Source organism: Indicator indicator, chromosome 14 (genome assembly GCF_027791375.1).
Source record: "Indicator indicator isolate 239-I01 chromosome 14, UM_Iind_1.1, whole genome shotgun sequence".
Taxonomy (NCBI): domain Eukaryota; kingdom Metazoa; phylum Chordata; class Aves; order Piciformes; family Indicatoridae; genus Indicator; species Indicator indicator.
The window spans coordinates 2,852,016-2,870,405 of record NC_072023.1 but is presented as its reverse complement, the minus strand read 5'-3'; the positions used below and the strand labels follow the sequence as shown (position 1 = coordinate 2,870,405).

The window sequence follows — 18,390 nt, the reverse complement described above, 5'->3', positions numbered from 1 at the left end:
AGGTGAATGAACCATTTCTTCTGGCAAGTGCTGCCCATAATGGTGCTGGTGCTTTGTGCTGTTTAAACCCTTCCAGGCAATGACATGAATGGCACAACACCCCAGATCAAATACAGTCACTTCCTTATGCATTGTTTGTCTCAGCTACAGATAGATGGTGAAAACAATGAATAAATCACTGTCTCTTTAATTTTTTTTTTGTCTGAGCTTGCCTATTTGTTTTAGATAAGTGCGTCTTACAGGAGAAAGCAAATACAGCAGCTTTGAACAAATAAATGCCACCATACAAGCTCAGTAAAGGAGGTTAACCAGATTTTTAAGTTGTTTTTTTTGAGATGTGGATTAGAAAGATCAAATACAGGGTTTTATAAAGTTTGCAGCAGCTGGGGAAGATACTTAATGGTAGTTCTGCCTTATGAAGAAATCACTTCTGCTTTTCCAACTCACCCGTTTTCTTTCAGAGGTGTTAGGATGACATTTTAAAATGTACTTGTTGAAGATACATTATTAAAGCAAGCTTTGGCATTATAGGCTTGCCTGAGCACAAAGGGGCAGTGATTTCATTAGAGGTGTGGTTTAATTAAGGGTTTGAGTTTTATAAAGCCTCATTTGTCTGAACTGTTGGCACTGTGTAAACAAAATAAATGTGAGTGAACTTTGCACTTCTACACCTGTATGCTGAGGGATGGAATGAATGGGGGGATTTTGGGATCCTAGAATCACAGAATGGGTTGGGTTGGAAGGGATCTTCAAAGATCATGTAGTCCAAGATCTCCATGGGCAGGGCTATCTTCCACTAGATCAGGTTGCTCAAAGCCCAGTCCAGCCTGGCCTTGAACGCGTCCAATCATAGAATTGTTTTGATTGAAAAAGACCTCTAAGATCAAGTCCAACTGTTAACCTAACACCACCGTGGCCATTAAACCATGTCCTGGAGGGCCATCTCTATGTGTTTCATGAACAGCTCCAGGGACAGTGACTCTACCACCTCCCTGGGCAGCCTGTTTCAGTGCCTGGAAAACAGTCTGCATGTTGGTGTCCCTCAGCCCTCCCTGTTGCTCACCACATGTTACTTGCACTGCAGTGAACTATGATAGGGCATCCACAGCTTCTCTGGGCAAACTGTCCCATTTTAAGTTGTGTTTGTATCCAAACTCCCCAACACTGTCTTTTAACCAAATCAGTCCTCCTTTGAGAAAGTAACCAACCAGGCCCAATCTAAAGTGTAACTAATATGCTTAAGCCCTCAGCCAGAAGGTACTGGGAATATAAACACTGGGATTCAGACCATTTAGTCTGAAAGTCAAGCTGCTGGTGATGACGTTGATTGTGGCTCCACACCACTGACTGCCTTTATGTGCTTGGTGGGGCTTAGTTGGATGGCGATCATGATCTTAGCCTCAAGTATGCATTTGGTATGCTGGCACCTGTAGAAGTGGGTATTTACATTCAGTTGGGTATGTACAGATGCATAGCATGGTTTGGGTTGGAAGGGATCTTAAAGATCATCTAGTTCCAAGCCCCCTGCCATGGGCAGGGACACCTTCCACTAGTCCAGATTGTTCAAGGCCTCATCCAACCTGACCCTGAATACCTCCAAGAAGGGAGCATCCATGACCTGCCTGGGCAATCTGTTCCAGTGTCTCCCCACCTTCACTAAAGATTTTCTTTATAATCTCCAGTCTAAATCTCCCCTTTTCCAGCTTCAATACATTTCCTCTTGTCCTATCACTACAAGCCCTTGTAAAAAGTTCCTCTCCGTTTTTCTTCTAGCCTTCTTCAGGTACTGGAAGGCTGCTCTGAGGTTTCCCTAGAGCCATCTGTTCTCTAGGCTTGCCCCAGCTCTCTCAGCCCGTCCCCGCAGGGGAGGTTCTCTCTAGCCCTCTGATTATCTTCGTGACCTCTTCTGGACCTACTCCAGCAGTTCCATGTTCTTTGCTGGGGGCACCAGATCTGGATGCAGTGCTCCAGGTGGGGTTCTTGGCAGAGCAGAGCAGAGGGGCAGAATCCCCTCCCTTGTCCAGCTTTTCATGCTGCTTTTGATGCAGCCCAGATCATGGTTGAGCTTTTTATCACCTGACACCTTTTGTGTTTGTTTTTCAGTTGCAGACCGAAGTACCATGGGCAGCAGACAGCTTGGATGACGAGTTTTGCCAGAGTGCCTCTGCAGTTTGAGTTGTGAGGATGGATAAGTGCAAGCACATAGGGCGCCTGCGCCTGGCCCAGGACCACTCCATCCTGAACCCCCAGAAATGGCACTGTGCAGACTGCAACACCACGGAATCCGTGTGGGCATGCCTCAGCTGCTCCCACGTGGCCTGCGGGAGGTACATCGAAGAACATGCACTAAAGCACTTTCAGGAGAGCAGTCACCCCGTGGCGCTGGAAGTCAACGAGCTGTACGTGTTCTGTTACCTCTGCGACGATTACGTCCTTAACGATAACGCCACCGGCGACCTGAAGCTGCTGCGGAGCACGCTGAGCGCCATCAAGAGCCAGAACTATGAGTGCACCACCCGCAGCGGCAGGACTCTGCGGGCCATGGCCGCGGGGGACGACTCTTACCTCTCCCACGGTGGTGCCCAGGCCTCGCTTCGCAACGAGGATCGGATGTTCACGGCTCTCTGGCACCGGCGGCGCGCCTTCCTGGGCAAAATATTCCGATCCTGGCTCGAGTTGACGCCTTCTGGGAAAAGGATGTTGGAAGAGGAGAGGCGGCAGGAAGAAGCAGAGGAAAGAAGGGACAGAGCTAGGAAGAGGAGGCAAGAGCGAAAGCGTGCGTTGAAAGCAGAGATGGAAAAGATGCCGCCCAGGAAGAGCAGTCGTTTGCAGAAGCAGCTCAGGATGTCCTCAGAAGCAGCATTCTGCCTGCAGAGCTCACCACAGGCCGTGGCGTCTGTGTCACAAACTTATACCTCAGATGAAGTCCGGTTGAAAACGGTCAGTGACTCTCCAGTTAAACGCAGGCCCACGGTGACCCCTGGGGTGACAGGGCTGAGAAACCTGGGCAACACCTGCTATATGAATTCCATCCTGCAGGTACTGAGTCACTTACTTATCTTCAGAGAATGCTTTCTGAAGCTTGATCTCAACCAAACTCAGGAACTGCTGGCGACAGCGACCAATGGCAAAACAAGATCTTCAGCCAAACACCTGTCCACAGCTACCTCAGCATTACATGGGAACGAGAACCCAGAGAAAATGAAGGGATCATCTTCCGTGAGGCGGCCTAGTTTATCCTCTGGATTAAGTGGAGGAGCATCAAAAAGTAGAAATATGGAACTTATTCAGCCCAGGGAGCCCAGTTCAAAGCATATTTCTCTCTGTCATGAGCTGCATACTCTGTTCCAAGTCATGTGGTCTGGCAAATGGGCTCTGGTGTCTCCTTTTGCCATGCTTCATTCCGTGTGGAGACTAATTCCAGCCTTCAGAGGATATGCCCAGCAAGATGCTCAGGAATTTCTCTGTGAACTTTTGGATAAAGTGCAGCAGGAATTGGAGACTACGGGGGCTAGATACCCAGCTCTCATTCCTGCTTCTCAAAGGAAGCTTATAAAACAGGTTTTGAATGTGGTTAACAACATTTTTCATGGACAGCTGTTGAGTCAGGTATGTTTTTTGTAACTCTGGTTGGGGTTTCATTTTGAGGTGTGTAATGATTTGTAATTGTGGATTTATACAGGTCAGGGATGAGCATACTTCAAAGGTTAATTTACTGGGGGGGGGGGGTGGGGAGGGTATAACACCCACAATTTCAAAAGGAAGGTAATTTGTGTACTGCTGAAGCTCTCAATAGAACCAGCTGATGGAAGTGTTACATTTGGTATTTTAAAGCACACCTTTGCAAGTACTGAGAAACCTCTGACTTTGCTCCTAAGCACCAGGAATAAAGCGTTTACAGTTTTTAAGCATCTATCTTATCACTACAGTGATACTAGATAAAAGGTGTTCGGGAAGGTGTTAATCTCTTCTAAGTAGAAACCTTAGCTGATAGGTGCCAAGCAGGAAATTATTTCAGTAAATGGCTTGAATTTGAAATTCATTACTGCAGAGTAACTGCCTGTCATGGTGCTGTTGTACAGGATTCCTGTTAAAGCACAAAGATAGAGAAGGCTCTGTCAACACAGGAATCCAATTTGTGGGGTGGAGGCAACAGTTGTTTTCCTTTTTTTTCTGCCTATTCCTTTTTTTCTTCTCTTTTTTTTCTGGGCTTCCTGTTAAGTACTTCAGTATGTCCATGTCCTGCTATGCATATCCCAACTGTGTGTGTACAAAGTGACAACTGCAGACCAGAAGGCAAATGGTATCCTAGGCTGCATCCAGAGGAGTATGGCCAGCAGGGCAAGAGAGGGGATTCTGCCCCTTGACTCTGCTCTGCTGAGGTTCCTATATTGCCTCCACTTCTTGTATCCTCAGCAGAAGGACACAGAGCTGTTGGAGTGAGTCCAGAGGAGGCCACAAAGATGATCCAAGGGCTGGAGCACCTCTGCTCTGAGGAGAGGCTGAGGAAGCTGGGGGTGTTCAGCCTGGAGAAGAAAAGACTCCAGAAGGACCTTATAGTTGCTTTCTAGCACTTGAAGGGATCCTAGAGGAAGGCTGCAGAAGGGCTCTTCATAAGGGTTTCTAGAAATAGGACAAGGAGGAATGGTTTGAAGCTGAGGGAGAGTAGGTTCAGACTGGATTTTAAGAAGCTCTTCAGTATGAGGGTGGTGAGACTCTGGAATAGGCTGCCCAGGGAGGTTGTGGATGTGTTCAAGCCAGGCTGGATGAGGCCTTGAGCAGACAAGTGTAGTTGAGAGTTGTCTCTGCATGTGGAGGTTGGAGTAGATTATCTCTGAAGTCCCTTCCAACTTAAGCGAACTTCTACGATTCTATAAACTGACCGAGCTAACAAATCTTGGGGACTGTTGGACTAATCTGAAAACTAACTTTGTAGCTTTACCTTCCTACATGTTGGAACATGATTACACTTCCTCTCTGGGAGTACTTGGGCCCCTAGCCTGCTGCCTTCCTTGAAAATAGGATGGGATTTTAGTCTGTTTGATCAAATATGGCTTAGTTCAGTGAATAAAGGGAATTCAGAAGCTTGTTTCTGCGTGCAGTTGCTTTCTGGTTTAGCATCATTAGAAAAGTTAGTATTACCCCTTGCTTGAAAATACTTGGTTCCCTGAGATACTCAAGTGCAGTGAAGTCAATCTTCCTGACCTTCAAATGTCAGGAGTACTATGGAGCTGCTCTTGATAGAGTACACAGAGGATCACTTACAATGCAGATCAGCTCTGTGTTTACTTAGGTTTCATGTTACTTTCACATGTGCAATAAAACATTTCCCCTCTTCCTGTAGCTACTCTTAACTTGAAGGGAAGTCATAATCCTGAGTTTCCCATCAGTTTGGCTGCCTGGTTCAGCACCATCTGAATTTAGGATGTAAGATTCAGAAAGGAGAAAATTTGATGAGTGAGAATCTTCTGCAGATTACTTTTTGATAACTAGAAAAAGCTTTAGGTGATGTCAAAACATTTGCACCTTTTATGAGTTTGGTTTATTATGTTTTCAGATGACTTAAAATAAGTCTTCCTCATATACTACTTGAAGTCTTTTATTATTTGATGGAACAGTAAACTATGTAATCAGTAACTCCAGGAATAGCATGAGTGGATTGCCTCTTCTTGACTTTTGGATTGATTTTCTTCTTTTTTTTTTTTTTATTTAATCCAATATCCTTTGTAGACTTACAGGTTTTTACTCTGCAGTGCTGCAGGCTGCCCAGAGAGGTTGTGAAGTCTCCTTCTCTGGAGGCTTTCAAGATCCATCTTGAAATCAAGTTCTTGTGTGACCTGCCCTAGGTGATCCTGCTTTGGCAGGGAGGTTGGATTGCATCACTGGAGGTCCCTTCCAGCCCCTACCATTCTGTGATTCTGTTAAAGCTGCAGTTGATTTTGATCCTTCAGTGCTTGTACTCTTGTGGAAGGTACCCACTGTCTACTCTGTCCTTCAGTGGGAAAGAAGATACCACACTGAAGTTAGGTGCCAGTGGTAAACTGAACATTACTGATCCACAGATCTTTGAAGGACACTTCAAGAGCTCAAGAAGGTTAGCTGCTGTCTTGAGGAGTTCTTCACTTGTGGTTTTTAAATGGTCCCTGCTAAATAGCACAGCATGCAGCTTTTTTTTTTTAACTACCTTTATTTCAAAATTTGTCCATATGAAGCAAAGAGATGGGCAGGTACATCTTGAAAGATCCAGAAACTGAAATAGCAAATTTCAGCTTTCACAGTAAATCCACCTTTTCAGCACTGCTTTGGGAAAGCTGTGTCCCATGTGTTCACAGGAACTCTGGTGTGTGTAGCTACACTGGTATTAAATTGTTTGTCAGGATGGTTTATACTGGGGAGGAAGGGAGGCAGGGAAACTACTTTGAAGTATTTATGAAAGCTGATAACTGTAGCTGAACAGTCAGGCTGATCTAGGAAGACACAGCTTCTCCTGCTCTGATCTGCTCTTCTGAGACCCCCACCTCCAGCACTGCACCCAGTTCTGGTGCCCTTATCACAAGAAGGGCATCAAACTGTTGGAGCAGGTCCAGAGGAGGGCCACAAAGGTGATCAGGGGGCTGGAGCCACTACCCCTATGGGAACAGGCTGAGGGAGTTGGGGCTGCTCAGCCTGGAGAAGAGAAGGCTCTGGGGAGACCTTAGAGCAACCTTCCAGTAGCTGAAAGGGGGGCTACAGGAGAGCTGGGGAGGGACTTTTGACAAGGGCTGGGAGTGATAGGACAAGAGAGAATGTATTGAAGCTGGAAGAGGGCAGATTGAGACTGGAGATTAGGAAGAAATTCTTTCCAGTGAGGGTGGTGAGACACTGGCACAGGTTGCCCAGGGAGGCTGTGGCTGTCCCCTCCCTGGAGGTGTTCAAGGCCAGGCTGGATGAGGCCTTGAGCAACCTGGGCTGGTGGGAGGTGTCCCTGCCCACAGCAGGGGGGTTGGAACTGGATGATCTTGAAGGTCCCTTCCAACTCAGACCATTCTATGATTCTATCCTGGATGGTGATTTTTTTCCCCCCAATAATTCACCATTTCTATTAGAGTGCCTGGTAAGAACTAACCTGTGGGATCTCTAAGTCTGCTTAAACCACCCCCAGACCGTTTGATTACTTCCTGAATCATGTCTGAGATGCAATCAGAGTGAAGTGCCACCCCCAGCCTTGCTCAGCACAGCAGAAAAAGTCTGCAGTGCTCAGAGAAATGAACACACCAAGACCTAGAGAGTGAAACAAGTTCTACTCAGTCTAGTGTGTAAACTGTTTACAGTTGTAGAAGGCAGTGCCTCTCCTTGTAAGTCTTGCCTCATTTACTTGCTCAATCAGTGTGTTTCAGGAAGATACTGTCTGAGAGAAGTGGAAATGTGCAGTCTGTGGGTGAAGCATTGCAGTTGTGGATAGTGTGCTTGTTTTAAAGCTTGGGGGAGAAAGCTGAGGGTGACTGTCACGCAGTGCTGGGTATTAAATCAGCAGACTATTGAGAATGATGAGAACTTCAGGAAGGAGGATTTGCACTTCACACTGATCCATTTCTGTCTTTGATACTGGACTCTCTGCTTTCCTGTGTTACTTGGGTCACAAAATGTTTGCCAGATTGTTTTGCAGCTGGGTGAAGGTGACATTTTAAGTTCATTTATTAAATCACAGCCCCCAGGTTGCTCTGGTTATGCTTCTGTTAAATGGGTCCAGATCATTTTTGCTCAAAGTTGCTTTCGTAACTGAAGAAATGCAGTATGGGCTGGCATGGGATTGTGTGTTAGAACAGCAATCTAGAAATTCCCCTTCTGCTTTGATTGCTGTGGGAAAATTAAATGATTGCTCTTTCTAGATGCCTCTTAAATAGTGAAAGCACAGAAGAGGGATTGGCCACCTTACTGCTCTTAAAAACCAACCAAGAGGTGGTAACAGTTGGCTTTCTTCCACGTGAGTGCAGGGAACATAGGCAAAGCAGCTTGGGATGGAGCTGGCTGCTTCTGCAGCAGTATGTTAACTATTTTCTCTGGCTGTGTTTAGGCTGAATGCCATCTGGGGCAGTGGCTGTCCATCAAATTATTGTGGGCACAATGATGCTTGTCTGAGTGGCCTCCCTGCATAGCTTGAATCAAGCAATTTGATCCAGCTCTTTTCAGCCTGGCCTTTGGCCCACGATTGAATACTGAAGTTTTAACCAAGCAATTGTTTATAGTACCCAGGGTTCAAGGCATGAGAGGGTGGTCAGGGCAGAGCATAAAGGTAGAGATTTCAGATTGGCTAAAACCAGTAACTGACTTTCTTTGCTCTAATGCAAACTTCTCATGCAGCTTTGATAGAAATGACATCATTAAGGCTTCCTAAAATAGTAATTGTAGAATCTAATGGGGAGTTGAATTCACACTTTGTAAAATGTAGGAAAAATCTGTAAAATACAGTCATAAAAAAGCACACAAAACCCCAGCTAGAGCAGACTCCCTTCCCTTCTTCCTTATCCCATAAAAAGTCACGCTGGACAGATGCAGAAAACTTTTGCCAGGCCTTTTGAGTTTAAGTTTGAGACTAGTTTTGTTTTGATAAAAACCTTACATCTTGTCCAACTTCTGTGCAGTTTATACCATTTCAGTGCTTTCCATGGGGTTAAAAAAAAAAAAGGCAAATCTGGGTTGCATTGTGTGAGTGGTGGTGGAGCATGAGAGAGGGGAGTCCTGGACAGAAAGAAAGTGATGGGGGTGCTGGGAACCCTGTGCTGATGGACAGGCCACTGCAGATGGATTCCACAGAAGGGTAGGGATCCTCCTACTTGTTGAGTAATCCAATTTGTAAGCTCAGGCCTGGCTAAGAAAAAATGCTTCCCCTTTTTTTTTTGTTTTTTTACCCCAGCCCTGGTTTACCTCTAATTTACCACTGAGTGAGGGTGTGCACAGGAACAGTTAGCACACAATGGCTGATATGAGACAGGGGTCTACTGGAGAGAGTCCAACTGAGAGAAAGGAACTGTAACATCTCTCCTATGAAGAGAGACTTAAGAGACCTGGGCCTGTTTAGTCTGGATAAGAGAAGGCTGAGAGGGGATCTGATCAATGTCTGGAAATACCTGAGGGGTGGGTGTCAAGAAGAAGGGGCCAGGCTCTTTCTGGTGGTGCTCAGTGACAGGACAAGGAACAGTGGACATAAACTGGAACACAGGAGGTTCCACCTCAATGCAAAGAGAAACTTCTTTGCTGTGAGGGTGCTGGAGCCCTGGAGCAGGCTGCCCTGAGAGGTTGTGGGGTTTCTGTTTCAGGAGAGATTCTTAACCCACTTGGACGTGGATGCATTCCTGTGTGACCTGGCTTAGGTGATCCTGCCCTGGAAGGTGGATTGGACTGGATGATCTCCAGGGGTCCATTCCAACCCCTAATGTTGTGTGATGCTATGATGGTTACCCAAATACATGGGGTAAGGCTGCTGGCAAGTGTGCAAGTCCCAGATAACTCTTAGGATGCAGCATCCTGGAGAGGCCTGCCTTGGATCTGAGGAAATGAAGTGGAACTCTGTATCAGTGCAGGATTTTGGCACCACAAATCAGCTTTGCTCACAGCTGCACATCAGGGTGAGATGGAGCACTGGCTGGATGTGTGAACTGCCCTAGGTGGCCCATCTTTGGCAGGGGGCTTGGACTGGATGATCTCCAGAGGTTCCCTTCCAATCCTACCATTCTGTGACTATTTCACCAGTTTAGCTTTATTGTTTGGTTGGGGTTGTTTTGAGAGGCAAAATTGGAAGCTGGATCAGTGATTTGTTTCTTTTTCTTTGGGGCAGGATGAACCAGTTGGGAAAGATCTTGCAGATCTGGCTCTGGCCAGCCTGATCTAGTGTAAGGTGTCTCTGCCCATGGCAGGGGGTTGGCACTAGATGATCCTTGTGGTCCCTTGCAACCCTGACTGATTCTATGATTCTACAATTCATCATTCCACACGAAATTCAACCCTCAGAACTCGTCAGAATCACTGGTACTGAGCCCATGTATCTATTTCATCCTGAGCCTCTTAATCTGCAGCATGCATCCATGTGCAGCAAATCCTGAACTATACTCCTCAGTTAAATAAACTTCTGGCTTGAAGAAAATCACCCATTTGTACAGCAGAAATCTATTAGTCATTCTGTGTTTATGCTGGAGTTAGCTTGAACTGTGGCCAGATGTAGCATTTTGTCTCCTGAGTCTAGATTCCAGCTCTGAATTACTAATAGTTTGTGGCTTTGAAAGGTTGCCAGATGTTAGCACTTAAAAAAAAAAAAAAGCTCCTGTCAGTGTGAATTAAAACAGAAGATTCTCCTCTTTTCTGCCATGTAAGTTCAAAGGTTAGTTTTCTAAGAACAAGAGAGTGGTGGTTTCTTCTTCTTGGTAATTAAAGCAATTAACAGCTTGCCTAATTCCCCTGCTAAATGTGTGTGCTGGTGCACTAATAGCCATGAGCTAGGTAGCTCATAGGACATGTAGATCATTATGTAGGAGGTAGCATGGATCATGCAGAAGCTGTTGCAGCTAATGAGTGCACTAACTAATGGCATCTAGGAAGAAGGTGTCCTAACCTTCATGAGAATCCTTGGCTTAATGAAACTCTGTCAGGGGAGATTCAGGTTTGGAGGTTAGGAACAATTTCTTTGCTGCAAGAGTGGTCAGGGATTGGCAGAGGCTGCCCAGGGAGGTGGTGGAGTCCCCATCCCTGGAGGTGTTCGAGAAAGGTGTGGCCATAGCACCTGGGCACATGGTTTAATGGCCGTGGTGGTGTTGGGTGGGTGGTTGGACTGGATGATTTAGAGGTCTTTTCCAACTTTAATGATGCTATGGTGCTTTATAGGCTTTGTGAAGTAAGCTTGTACAGTCTAAAGAGATTTTCCCCTACTGCCTGTGTTCAGCCCCTGATAGAAGTTACTCCTCCACATGGATCATGGAAGGGTGGAGGTCCTTTGAAGGAAGACTCAAATGATGTGAGGAACCCCTCCTTGAGCTGGCTTTTAGAAGACTTCATTGCAAAGCAGCACCTCCTGTGTTGCCATTCCAGCACAAAAGAGCCACTGCTTTTAACTTCCTTTCCTAAGTTCTGAATGTTGCCATGAATTGATTGTCCCCTGCTGTTTTATCTGCATTTTCCAGGCTGACTTCCCTTCTTGACATTTTATTTATGTTGTCTTACTGCTTGTCCTTTCCCTAGTGTGATGCTGGATCCGCTTACTGAAAGGAGCAATAAATTCTTTCTCCCTGTTAATTTTTCTTTGAAGAAGTGTGGTTCCTAATCCAGGCTTCCCTGGAAGACTTAAAAAGTAAGAAGGATAGGACTTTAATATCCCCAGCTGTTGAGTTTATTACTTTTATTTTTTTCCCCAATTAACCTAAACTCAAGTTTCTCTCTTCCATCTCAAGTTTTCCTTTTGGGAGAAAAGACTCCTGAAGCTCCCATCAGCTGCTTTCTCTTGGACAGTCCCAGGCAGAGCATTGGGACAGAGCTTTTCTTTCTCAGTTAAACCTAAGAGCACTTAACCCATTTGTGCTGACAGTATTGGATGTCCTCTGTGGAGGACAGAACGTGGCTGTGTCATTTCTCTGTTTCATTAACTCTCTTGGCTTTCTTTGCAAGTAAAAAAGAAATGTTGTGGGTTTGGTTCTGGTTTAGAGTTATCTTATGGTGCACCTTTAGCAAAGTGAAGTTTGAGTGTAAGCCACTGGTGCAATCCTGTTTTACAGGTTACCTGCCTTGCCTGTGACAACAAATCCAACACTGTAGAACCTTTCTGGGACCTGTCCCTGGAGTTTCCTGAGAGGTATCACTGCAATGGCAAGGAGATGTCGTCTCAGTATCCCTGCCTGCTGACAGAGATGCTGGCCAAGTTTACAGAAACTGAAGCTTTGGAAGGAAAGATTTATGCATGTGATCAGTGCAACAGTGAGTAAAGGCAGTATGTACTCATGCATACGTTCTCTGGGTAAAACTGGGTGGGCTGACAGGGAAAGTGTAGGAGGACAACACCAAAAGTGTTAAAAGTATGTTGCAAACCAAGTCCTTGCATCCAGGTGTGGTCACTTGACAGCTGTTATGGAATAGTTCAGAGGATGTGTGCAAGTGTGAGAAATCAGAGAATCACAGAAACATTCAGCTTTGAAAAAAAACCTCAGGATCACCACTCTACCACCACCACCAGGATCACTACTCTACAAGGCTCACCCCTAAACCATATCCCCAAGCACCACATCCAAAAACCACCTTTAAACACATCCAGGGATGGTGACCCCACCACCTCCCTGGGCAGCCCATAAAGGCTTAGATAAGATCTGATCACACACTACAGGGGGTTCTGAGCCTCCCAGCTGAAGAACTCAGCTGTCTGGAGTTAAGGTGACCAACCCAAGCGACCATGGTGTGCTTGCAGCAGACAATCATGACTCTCCAAGGGTATCCTCCTGCAGCAGGCACACGGACTAGCTCCTTGGGGCCACAGCAGTGCGGTGGCTGGTCGCTGGGTTGACACAGGAGGTTGCTGCCAAGGTTTGTGTTGTGTAACTGTGTGTTTGGCCTCAGCAAAACGAAGGAAGTTTTCTTCTAAACCCGTTATACTCACAGAAGCTCAGAAGCAGCTTATGGTGTGTCGCCTACCTCAGGTCCTCAGGTTGCACCTCAAGCGGTTCCGGTGAGTAGCGGAGAGGCCAATCCGGTGCTTTTGTTGGGGGGGGGGCGGTTCAGCATCACTTCCAGTTACCAGTGTGATGAGAAATAGTTGTTAGAAAGTTCTGTTTCTTAATTAATTCAAACATTTAACCATCAATACACATTTGAAGTGCATTAGTGGCTTTGTAGAAGATGTCACAGTACTTCATTGGAAACCGATACAGCACTTTGCTTATCCATGCAGGACTAGGGCAGGGGGGTTGGACTAGATCTGCAGAGGTCTATGCCAAGCCTCACCATGCTGGGATCCTCTGATAGTCAGATTTAAACTTTATCTTTTGATCCCCAAGAATATAATCCAAAAGAATGAATTGAAGCTTGAGGAAGGGAGATTTAGATTAGAGATTAGGAAGAAATTCTTGACAGAGAAGGTGGTGAGGCACTGGAACAGGTTGCCTAGGGAGGTTGTGGATATCCCCTCCTTGGAGGTCGTAGAATCATAGAATGATCTGGGCTGGAAAGGGACCTCTGAAGATTGAGTCCAACCCCCCTGCCACAGCAGGATCACCTAGGACAGGTCACACAGAAACATGTCCACATGGATGTTCAGGGCCAGGTTGGACAAGGCCTTGAGCAACCTAGTCTAGTGCAAGGTGTCCCTGCCCATGGCAGGGGAGTTGGAACTGGATGATCTTTAGGTTCCCTTCCAACCCAACCCATTCCATGGATCTATTCATACGTGGGAGATACTTCCCACTCGCCCTGAGACAGACCTGCAGATGGATATTGCAGAAGATGACAATAGTAGGTACCACAGACACATTTTGAAAGGCCTTGAGATAAAGGAGAAGTGAAAGAGGAAGCCCAGAGGAAAAAAAAAAAAAAGGCAGCATGCAAGTGAAGAGTTTGTGTTGTGTTGTTGCTTGGAGAGAAGGGCAGGCTGACCACGGGCTTGGCTTTGCAGGTGGTCAGGACGCAATCACCGCGAGAAGATCGGCGTGCACGTCAGCTTCGAGCAGAGGCTCAACATGGAGCCCTACTGCTGCAGGGAATCCCTCAAGTCCCTCCTGCCTGACTGCTTTATCTATGACCTCTCTGCTGTGGTGATGCACCACGGCAAGGGCTTTGGCTCAGGGCACTACACGGCCTACTGCTACAATTCAGAAGGAGGTAGGAACCAGCTGGGAGGTGAAGGAGCGTGGGAGAAAGGGCTGTCAGCAATTCCCAACTGGTGACTGTCTCTCAGAATCCAAAAGGGAATCACTTGGAGCTGAACTGCCTGCAATGAGAACTGCAGTTCTGTAGGCCAGAAGGGTTACATTTCTGTTTGGCTTGTTAAAACGGCTTCTGGCTGTCTGTTCACCTCCTTTAAATCTGAGGAAGCTAAGCTGGGCTTTTAAAACCTAGAGGCAAATACACAAGATCAACTGTGGGCAGATGTGTGGCCATGGCACTCTGGGACGTGGTTTAATGGCCAAGGTGATGTTAGGTTGATGGTTGGACTCTGATCTTGGAGGTCTTTCCCCCCTCACCCCCAAATCCATGATTTGATAAGTGAATCAGAGAACTCTCTATTCTACAACTTAGACTGTGATTCTGTAACTGAATCATAGAATCATTTCAGTTGGAACAGACCTCTAAGATCATCCAACCATTCTCTAACTCTGCCAAAGCTGCTGCTAAACCATGGCCCTCAGCACCATGTCTCTGCCTCTTTCAACACCTCCAGGCATGGGGATTCAGCCACTTCCCTGGGCAGCCTGTGCCAGTGTTTGAGAACCCTTTCAATCAAGAAGTTTCTTCTGATATCCAACCTCAACTTTCCCTGGTGCAATTTGAGGCCATTTCCCTTATCCTAACACTTGTTACCTGGGAGAAGAGACCAACTCCCATCCCTTTGGATATTAGGAACAATTTCTTTCCTGCAAGAGTGGTGAAGCATTGGAGCAGGTTGCCCAGGGAGGTGGTGGAGTCCCCATCCTTGGAGGTGCTCAAGAAGCTGTAGATGTGGCACTTAGGGTATAGTGTAGTGGTCAGGATAGTTAGGTTATAGTTGGACTCAAAGGTCTTTTCCAGCCTTTATGATTCTGATTCACTCCAACCTCCTTTCAGGGAGTGGTAGAGAGCAGTGAGGTCTCCCCTCAGCCTCCTCTTCTGCAGGCTGAGCAACCCCAACTCCTTCAGCTGCTCCTCACAGCTGAACCAGCCAACTACACCACTCATCAAGTGGGACCAAACACTAGAATTAATCATCAGTTAACACAATTACTTCACACCAGTGCCCTCACAGCTGTTTCTGTGTGTGTGTCTCTTCACTGCAGGCTTTTGGGTCCACTGCAACGACTCCAAACTCAACATGTGCACTATGGAAGAGGTCTGCAATGCTCAAGCCTACATTTTGTTCTACAGCCAACGACTCCCTCAGGCAAAGGGCAGGGTCAAAATCCCAGCTCCTAGCACAGCTGACAGTCAGCAGCAGCCAGAATCAACTGACTGGGCCATGGACAGCAGCAGTAGCTAATCCAAAGCCACTTCTGGATGGTCAAAACTTATCTATTTTTAAATGAAAGAAAAAAAAGTACAATTTTGGTCCTTTTTTTAACTTTGTGTACAAGGTTTTCTATCCTTTTTTGGTATTAGTTTCAAGTCCTCTTTACAATTGTTAGGCAAAGTTTTTATGGACAGTGACTTTCTACATCCCTAGAATTTCCATACAGCTATTTTTTTATGAAGAAAATAAAAAGAAAAAAAATTATGCTATTTGCATTTAAATTTTACCTCAGGCTGGTTTTTTCTTCTTTTTTTTCTTAATGTATTTTGATAATCTTTTTGGTTTAGAAAAATGACTTAAAATGGGCAAGTGGTTAATTTTCTCTCTATGCTTGTGTACCTTTTCTAGTCTAGTTCTAAGGAGATCACGATTCTTACTGTGCAGAAATTGCTACTAGGTCTTAGAATATTAAGATGCAGCAGCAAAGGGATGTTCTACACCTCCAGCAGTGACTGAACCCTGCTGGAAGTCAGGTTCTTCTGCAAGCTTCAGTGGAACTACACTAAAGATACCTTGATAGAATGTCTTGGAATCTGAAGAAAGAGATGAAAATAAGGATGTGTGCTGGAAGGCAGAGGAGTGTTTAATAGCACAAGAATGTATCTGTATTCCCAAGACTTCCATGTTTTTAGCCTTAACAACTCAAGTGCCAAATTCAGAGGACTGACTCTGACACTGAGGGGGTTCTTCATGCCAATAATTTAAAGCTTCCTTAAAAACAAACCAACAAAACAACAGCAGCAGCAACAAAATCCCAACAAACACCTCAGCCACCCTACCCCATCCCACTCTAACTGCTACCAGGGTGCCATCACCTCCTTTCTTGCATGGGACAAGCTCCAGCTGTGGCAAACCTTGTTTGTCTTGGTAAGACCTAAGACAAACCCCTGAGGAGCTGCAACCTTTGGGTGAAAGCAGTTTCCAGCAGCCTTGCTTCCTTAGCTCCCACTGCTGTACTGCCTCCTCCTGGCATTAACACAGCTGTGCCTTCAGGAGCATCTCCCAAGCAGGAATTCTCAGCCTCTCTCCACCTGCAGTTAATTAATGCCAAGGGAATGTTAATTGTGAAATCACTTTTGCATAAGTCCTATGCAAGTTGTTACCTCATCTTCTGCAAAGTTTATACCTCAATAAACTGCCTTGATGTGGACAGAAGGCTCTGTGTGTGTGCTGCAGTTGGTTCCTACTTTATCATTACTGGTTTGGTTTTCTTTTAAATTACTATTTTTAAACCTAGCCCATAACTTCTACTGCGAAACAGAACCCTGGACCCAGCTCTCCAGCTGTGTCTCACCAGGGCTGAGCAGAGGGGGAAGGATCATCTGTTCAGCCTGGAGAAAAGAAGGCTCTGGGGAGTCCTTAGAGAGGCCTTCCAGTACCTGAAGGGGTCGAAAAGAAAGCTGGGGAGGGACTTTTTACAAGGGCTTGGAGTGATAGGATGAGAGGGGATGGATTGAAACTAGAAGAGGGCAGATTTAGACTGGAGATTGGGAAGAAATTCTTTCCAGTGAGGGTGGGGAAGACACGAACAGGTTGCCTAGGGAGCTTGTGGATGCCTTCTCCCTGGAGGTGTTCAAGGCCAGGCTGGATAAGGCCTTGAGCAACCTGGGCTGGTGGGAGGTGTCCCTGCCCATGGCAAGGGGTTGGAACTGAATGATCTCTAAGGTACCATTCCATGAATCTATAAGTTGGAAGTGCAAAATCCTGGCTCATGATGAACTACAACAAGCCTCTCTCTCTCATCTTCCTTCCTGCAAGAAAAAAGATGTTTGGAAGAAATAGAGCTTGGCAAAGTTTCTCCATCTCCACAAACACCAGCTGTAAAATTCAAATGAGCAAATTCCAGTCATGCTTACACATCATTGAGCTTCCCTGATACCAGCTTGGTTTTTGTAATCTGAAGGTTACTGTGATGTGCTGATGGTAACACAACACAATGAAGCTGGAAGCCACAAGAGCAGCAAGGAAATAAACCTGGTGCTAAGGAGCAGCTCTAAAGCAGATCCCTAGGGATCTGCTCTGCTGCTTAAGATTGCAGCAGTTCTAGCACTGGCTTCATGGAGGCTGCTGTGCTGCAGGTATTTTGAGGCCTATGGTAATTCAGTTTTCATAAATTCATAGAATGGTTTGGGTTGGAAAGGATCTTAAGGATCATCCAGTTCCAACCTCCCTGCCACCTCACACCAGTCCAGGTTGCTCCTGGTCTCATCCAACCCAGCCTTGAACACCTCCAGGGAGAAGGCATCCACAAGCTCCCTGGGCATCCTGTTCCAGTGTCTCGCCACCCTCACTGGAAAGAATTTCTTCCTCATCTCCAGTCTGAATCTCCCCTCTTCCAGCTTCAATCCATCCAATCAGAACCACAGAATGGTTCAGCTTGGAAGGGACCTTGGAGATCATCATCTCCTCCAACCTGCTCCTCCATGGGCAGGGATGCCTCTCAACTAGACTCAGGTACTCAAGGCCTCATCCCACCTGGCCTGGAACACCCCCAGAAAGGAGGCATCCTCAGCCTCCCTGAGCAACCTGTTCCAGAAATCAATAAAGATAAAAAATGCTTCAATTTTTCAGAAGGCTATCAAGTGCCACCTAGCTACAGAGGCTGTCTTTCTAGAGAGGAGAGCCCGGAACTGGCAGATGAGAGGCTGAGAACTGAAGCAGTGCTGAAGAAGTCTCTGTCAGCACCTGCATAAGCAGCATTATTACAAAGCCAAGGAGAGCTAGAAGGCAGCCACTCTACCAGACCATGTCACAAAGTGTACCAGCAGCACCATGACATCAGCAGGCTCTGCACCCAGCAATCCTTGCCCCAGATTGCTTCAGGTGCCAGGTTTCACTTTGCAAGGCCTTCCAGTAGCTGCAGTCTGTTTGGAAGCCCAGCCATGTGCCCACACAGCTGCATTAATCACTTCAGAGTCATTGCTGGGATGCCAAGGCTCTCAAACACCACCACCAGCAGCACACATTCCAGGCTATCCCACTTCTGCAAGTTGAACCAGAACCAAGTTCAAACAATATTTACAATCAGAGGAAAAACCAAAACCCCACCCACCCAGGTCTATTATTTTTAAGCTGTAGGTAGCACAGGACACTGCTTCCCTCTATAAGGTCTAAAATGCAGCTCATGGCCAAAGAGAGTGGGACACCACCACAAGAAGTGGTGCTTCTAACTGCGTATGAAC

General features: G+C 46.3%; 1 protein-coding gene across 1 annotated transcript; it reads left to right on the top strand.

Annotated features, from left to right (window-relative positions):
* Positions 1 to 2,139: 2,139 nt before the first annotated feature.
* Positions 2,140 to 15,184, top strand: USP44 (ubiquitin specific peptidase 44). Its single transcript, XM_054386562.1, has 5 exons — positions 2,140 to 3,609; positions 11,739 to 11,937; positions 12,571 to 12,679; positions 13,622 to 13,827; positions 14,979 to 15,184. Exons 1-5 carry the CDS (start codon positions 2,185 to 2,187, stop codon positions 15,176 to 15,178), a joined length of 2,139 nt encoding a protein of 712 aa, XP_054242537.1. The 5' UTR covers positions 2,140 to 2,184; the 3' UTR covers positions 15,179 to 15,184.
* Positions 15,185 to 18,390: the final 3,206 nt, after the last annotated feature.

What these genes read in the sequence shown, in the direction of transcription:
- USP44 (XM_054386562.1), top strand. Translation starts at nt 2,185, where the DNA reads ATGGATAAGTGCAAGCACATAGGGCGCCTGCGCCTGGCCCAGGACCAC. An exon ending in TTGCACCTCAAGCGGTTCCG is followed by an intron (nt 12,680 to 13,621) that starts GTGAGTAGCGGA and finishes TTGGCTTTGCAG; the next exon opens with GTGGTCAGGACGCAATCACC. An exon ending in CTGCTACAATTCAGAAGGAG is followed by an intron (nt 13,828 to 14,978) that starts GTAGGAACCAGC and finishes TCTTCACTGCAG; the next exon opens with GCTTTTGGGTCCACTGCAAC.